At 41.7% G+C, this 6,113-nt stretch overlaps 1 protein-coding gene across 1 annotated transcript; it reads right to left on the bottom strand.

Moving 5' to 3' along the window:
* Positions 1 to 2,124: 2,124 nt before the first annotated feature.
* Positions 2,125 to 5,212, bottom strand: LOC123426668 (40S ribosomal protein S14). Its single transcript, XM_045110535.1, has 6 exons — positions 5,014 to 5,212; positions 4,791 to 4,913; positions 4,652 to 4,697; positions 3,007 to 3,092; positions 2,786 to 2,915; positions 2,125 to 2,438 (listed from the first exon to the last, which is right to left on the bottom strand). Exons 1-6 carry the CDS (start codon positions 5,014 to 5,016, stop codon positions 2,371 to 2,373), a joined length of 456 nt encoding a protein of 151 aa, XP_044966470.1. The 5' UTR covers positions 5,017 to 5,212; the 3' UTR covers positions 2,125 to 2,370.
* Between the last annotated feature and the right edge of the window lie 901 nt (positions 5,213 to 6,113).

Consider the following 6,113-nt stretch of genomic DNA (forward strand, 5'->3'; position numbering starts at 1 on the left):
CCAGGATTCGTCGGCGTTGAGCGAGGCATCTCACCTTTTCTTTCTTAAACCGTCTCACCGGAATCGATCTCGCCGGAGTCGGTTTCGCTGCGATCGTGCTGATAAGGGGGAACAGACGCATCCAAAGGATGCGACGGTTCGGAAGACGGTTCGTGGAGGCGACGCTCGAGGAACAACACGTCGGTTCTGCATCGTGGGATATTCACGTGCGGTTACAAGTAGAGATTGATTTAACTAATAACATAATTAATTAAATTCTAACAGGGATTATGGGAGCTCCTACTCGACGCCTTCTCCGCTGGTTAGCGGACTGGCGCCCGCATCACCGGCTGGGTGGGCCGGCCAAGGATCATACAAAAAACAACTGTCCAAAATACCTCATTACCAGGATTCGTCGGCGTTGAGCGAGGCATCTCACCTTTTCTTTCTTAAACCGTTTTCACCGGAATCGATCTCGCCGGAGTCGGTTTCGCTGCGATCGTGCTGATAAGGGGGAACAGACGCATCCAAAGGATGCGACGGTTCGGAAGACGGTTCCTGGAGGCGACGCTCGAGGAACAACACGTCGGTTCCATATCATGGGATATTCACGTGCGGTTACAAGTAGAGATTGATTTAACTAATTACATAATTAATTAAATTCTAACAGGGATTATGGGAGCTCCTACTCGACGCCTTCTCCGCTGGTTAGCGGACTGGCGCCCGCATCACCTGCTGGGTGGGCCGGCCCAGGATCATGTCCAAAATACCTCATTACCAGGATTCGATCTCGGACCATCCAGCCAGCGCACGGACATAGGCTAGCCACTGAACGAGCTAAATGTTAGTGAACATTTACAGCACGAAAGTTCTAAAGAATAGAAACAAGCCGTCCTATTTATTACGCATTACAGTATTGAATTTTTATTTTATACTTTCTAATTATATGAAAACAAGTTCGCGTATTACACATGAAGTTCAAGAACATGAAAAACAAGTTTGTGTATTCAAAGATTAGTTCACCAAATTAAAGAGATCATGTATTAATAAAAAGTTCACGAAATTAAAAGAAGTTCATCAATTTTCAAAAAACATTCATCGATTTGAAAAAAGTTCATCTAAATTGAAAAAAAACATTGATTTAAAAAAAAATACATCAATTATGAAAGAAGTTCAGCGAACTTTTTTAAAGTTCAGATTTTGAAAAAAAATCATCAATTTTGACAAAAAATTCATCGATTAGTTCATCATTTTTGAAAAAAGATTATCGATTTAGAGAAAAAGTTCAAAAAATTGTAAAAAGTTCATCAATTTGAAAAGAAGTTCACAAATTTCCAAAAAAATCGGTTCTGGATTTAGAAAATAATTTCCTCTGTTTGAAGAAAATAATTACGAATTACAAGAAAGAAAGTAGAAAAGGATAGAGAAAAAATAAGAAAAATGGAATAAAGAAATAGAAAGAAGGATGTATTTTATCAGTTTTTGCTATTTATCAACAGTTCAGGAAGCAGAATAAAAACTGAATGATGGGCCGGCCCGATAGTTGGAACAATTCTTTACTTTCTTGCTGATTCCTCCATTGTTATTTTTTTTATAAAGTGAGCAAAGGTATACTATTCATTTGGATAAATAGCTTCAAGGTCAATATAGACATTCTATCTTGGCTTGTTCAGCAACTCTGTGGCGACCTTTGTTCCAACTTACCGTCACGCAAGTAACATTAACGGGACAGCAGTGCCCGTAAGGCCGTAAACCATAGTCGTGCACGGAACAGTAAACAGGTAACTATGTGTATGCTTCCACTGGAGCAACACAAAGAGCACAATCAAAAGGACACTGAAATTCACAAAGCAACACAACGCCGTGCCCCAAAATATATTGTAGTCGAGTGCAAGGCCCGAGGCAAGCAAGCAATTCTCATGGATGCCTTGAGCAAATATAATTTACTAGTGTCTTGAAGAACAAGACCTTGGTCAAAACGAGGAGCTAGCGATATACTCCATCCGTTTCTTAATATGTAAGTCTATATATAATTCTAAAGGTTTTATATATAGACAAATTTTAGAATGTAGATTCAACCATTTCGTTCTGTATGTAGACCCTAGTAAAATCGCTTAGAAGACTTATATTTACGAACGGAGAGAGTAAATGAAACAAAAATTTGCATTTCACATCCCAGTGCATCCATAGCAGAAGAAGAGTAATAATAGATGACGACCACTTGATTTGAAAGGGAAAATGGGTCATTTCTAAGCATGCAACACAATATCGCTCAAAATCTATAAATCCACAAGATCCGACTTAACATCATAAACGGAATAGTACAGAAAAAGTTGCAAGACACAGGATATCGATAGCTTGGTATTGTTCCATCCTTGAACGAGCATGGAATTACAGCCTCCTTCCTCTTCTACCACCCTTCCGGCGAGTGCTGTCAGTTGGGACTGGAGTAACATCCTCTGCTCAACAGAAAAGAAAAACATATGGATTAACCCACTGTAAGATATCATAAATTAAACTGGAAAAATTAAGCTTCAAATCACAGTAAACTGACATCCAAGGCAAAATTAAATCAACATTGATCATAATGTTATACTATGAACAGAAAGGACAAGCAAAACATCAGTCCATATCAAAACCAAGGAAGCCAGGTAACGAAACAATTCCATGAACTATTGACATCCAGACAAAACTAAAAGAAAAAAAAAAGCCTTGCAAATACAATGTCTAGCAGATTAGATTTATCCCAGAAGCAAATGAGATGAAATGCCACGGCAAAGCATACAAGAGGGCATCAAAGGATTACCAATGCGTCCAATCTTCATGCCAGAACGTGCAAGAGCTCTAAGCGCAGCTTGAGCACCAGGACCTGGAGTTTTTGTCTTGTTTCCACCAGTAGCACGGAGCTTAATGTGCAGAGCAGTAATTCCAAGCTCCTAAACAGGAAAAGATTACCATATGTATCAGTGGATTCAACAAATTTGGGTACACCATATTTGATCATGCAACAAATCAATTTTTTAATACCTTGCATCTTACAGCAACATCCTGTGATGCAAGCATAGCTGCATAAGGGGATGATTCATCACGATCAGCTTTAACCTTCATCCCACCTGTAAAATGTAATTGTTCAGTACAAACACAAATTTACAAGATGCGATAAGAATCTAATAGATGTTAAGTATCAGAGAAGATCGTACAGTCAATTACTCATCAGTGTGTGTCATGGCAGATACAAGTTTTAGCTAGGAAGGTATAAATAGCCTAGAAAAAACATTCAAGTCATAGCGAACTCAGTTTCTACTGGTAAATGCAGAGAAGAAAATTGGCCCTGCAGAATGCATAATAAAACTGGCATGGGAGAACTCATCTGTACAGAGGTACAGATAAATTATAAAAACTGCACAGGCTCAATTACTGAATCTAATCATTTGGCCGCATAATAATGACTTCACTCCTTCAAACACCGACACAATACAACACATTGAATATTCTACTACTAATACATATTATATTCCAAAAGAAATCTCAATTGTTCTGAAGAAATTATACAGCCAAGATCTAAAATCTTCAAATGTAAATTGTACAAGTAATCACAAACAAAAGAATGTTCTTCCAACATTTAGATGGCTCCATTTTAATTGACAAAGAGTTGCAAGGGTGTAGAACTCTGCAGAAGCAAGACAGAGAACTGCTGCTTCATACCGACCATACATCACAAGAAACTTAATGGCAAGATGAAGACACCTGTAAACAAAATTGGAAGTTGAGTTCTACAGAAAAACTCTCAAGAGCCTCATATGAATCTTGCACAGCAATGACTCGACACGCTCCCACAGAACAAAAGGGAGGCGATCTTAAGGGCGGTGCTTACAAAAGGTTGATAGGATTAAGAATGAAACACAATAGCAAAGACAGCATGACCAGAAGAGCTTCAAGTTGGTTCATAACAAGTGAGCAGGACAAACAGAACTCAACAATCTCACTCACATAAGAACCTATAATTTTCACAGAAATAGAAGACCACAGCCAGATCACAAACTGAAGAGCCAACAGTTCTTGGATAAGGATATGTCGCTCAAATACTCTATTGTGTTTCTGCACGAACCAATTCCATTAAATAAGAATATGTTCGTTCAGTGAAATTTTTTTACATCAGAACCCACCAACATGGGTGACAAAATGAATTTGGCTCAGCGAAACAGTCATATCAAGCATGTTCACTTCCAGAATTTAGGCAGCTCCATCTAATGTCACAGAGAGTTGCAAGAGTGAAGAACACAGCATGAGCAGTGCATAAAGCAGCTGCTGCCTGCTGGCTACATGCACTACAAGAAACCCAATGAAATGATGGAAACAGCTAGAACTAAAACAGGAAGAGAAGAGGTTCCAGAGAAGAACTCTCCGGATCCTCGTTTTCAATCTTGCATGGCTATGACTCGACACGCTCCCACAGATGAAAAGGGAGGGGATCTTAAGGGCCGTGCTTACAAAGCAAACTAAAAACATCTAGGGTCATAACAAATCACGAAGCTTGACTATATACTATTCCAAAGGAACATGTATCTACCAGCACGAGACGATGTTCATTAGAAAGAAACATAACATCTATACATCAGACACCACGGCGTGCTCGTAATAAAGGTTAGTATAAGAAGAGATGTAATATTACCGGTGATGCGGACGAGCGTCTCCCTCCCGGACAGATCCGTGACATGCTGCGACAGCGAAGCCAGACGTGGCAATGAGTTTCAGGTCCGCGGTGCAAACAGAAGAGCAGCAAGAAAGGCGGCGTGCCCTCGGGATCTTACGATGAAAGTGTCGTTGAAGGAGGCGAAGATGTGCGCGACGCCGAAGACGTGCTCCCCCTCGCGGACGGCGGGGCCGAGCGTCACGTTCTCCTCCTTGGGCTCGCGGGTCTTCTTCCTCCCTGACTGCAGGAACAGACACGGCACCGGACGATGCCCAGATGGATAAGCAGGGGAACCAAGTCGACGACGAGTTGACAGGAAGGAACGAGCGACGAGGTGTTACCATGGCGGCGGCGGCGGCGGCGGCGAGGAGGAGGAGGAGGCTAGGGTTTGAAGTGAACGAGAGCTGCGGGGAGGAAGCGGAGGAGTGGGCAAAGATAAAGCCTCCCGCGAGTGGGCCGCGCCCGGGTTTGGATGACTGGGTCGCCTGGTTATACGGGCTGTATTTTGCGCCGAGCTCTCGGACTGGTGGGCTTGCACGACGCAATACCAGACGATTTTGCATACTCCCTCCGTTTCTAAATATAAGACTTTTAAACGATTTCACTAAGGGTCTACATACGGAGCAAAATGATTGAATCTATACTCTAAAATATGTCTATATACATCCATATGTAGTTCACTAGTGAAATCTCTACAAAGACTTATATTTAGGAACGGAAGGAGTAACAACAACAAAAACTGACGATTTGCCTCAATAAAAGAAGAAGAAAAAACGATATACCAAACCCTAGAGCCTCCTCCTTCAGACCTACTAGATCACTCGTGAGACAAGTTCGCACATTCAACGGTTCGGGGTCGTCATCTTTGGTTGATCGAGCCCCATAATCCCTTTTGTTTTTTTTGAACCGCACAGAGTCCCCACCTGAATATATTATTCAAAAAGGCCCGAAGGCAGGTTACATCATACTCCCTTCGTTTCAAAATATAAGACCTTTTAGAGATTTCACTAGGAGACTACATACGGAGCAAAATGAATGAATGTACACTCTAAAATATGTCTATATACATCCGTATGTAGTTTATAGTGCAATCTCTAAAAGGTCTTATATTTAAGAACGGAGGGAGTAGATTACAACGAGAGGTGAGGTATAGCCGCCAAGACATGGCAGCCTCCCTACTAACCGAGTCCTTAAATCTAAGGACCCAAAGCGTAAAGTCCGAAACAATGTTCCGAAGAGTAATTTGTGGTGTGTGTAGCTCGTTACGAAAGACTAGAGCGTTCCTAGAGTCCCACAACTTCCAAAGAATGACGAGAGCAACGGTAGGCCAGATGTTGATGTCGAGGCCGACCGGTGTCGTAGTCTCCCAAATGCGATGTATGGAGTGAGGTGGTTGTAACCCTAGGAGTGCCCATACCTGAAGCGCGTATGGGCAGAGGAT

Source organism: Hordeum vulgare, chromosome 2H (assembly GCF_904849725.1).
Source record: "Hordeum vulgare subsp. vulgare chromosome 2H, MorexV3_pseudomolecules_assembly, whole genome shotgun sequence".
Lineage (NCBI taxonomy): Eukaryota > Viridiplantae > Streptophyta > Magnoliopsida > Poales > Poaceae > Hordeum > Hordeum vulgare.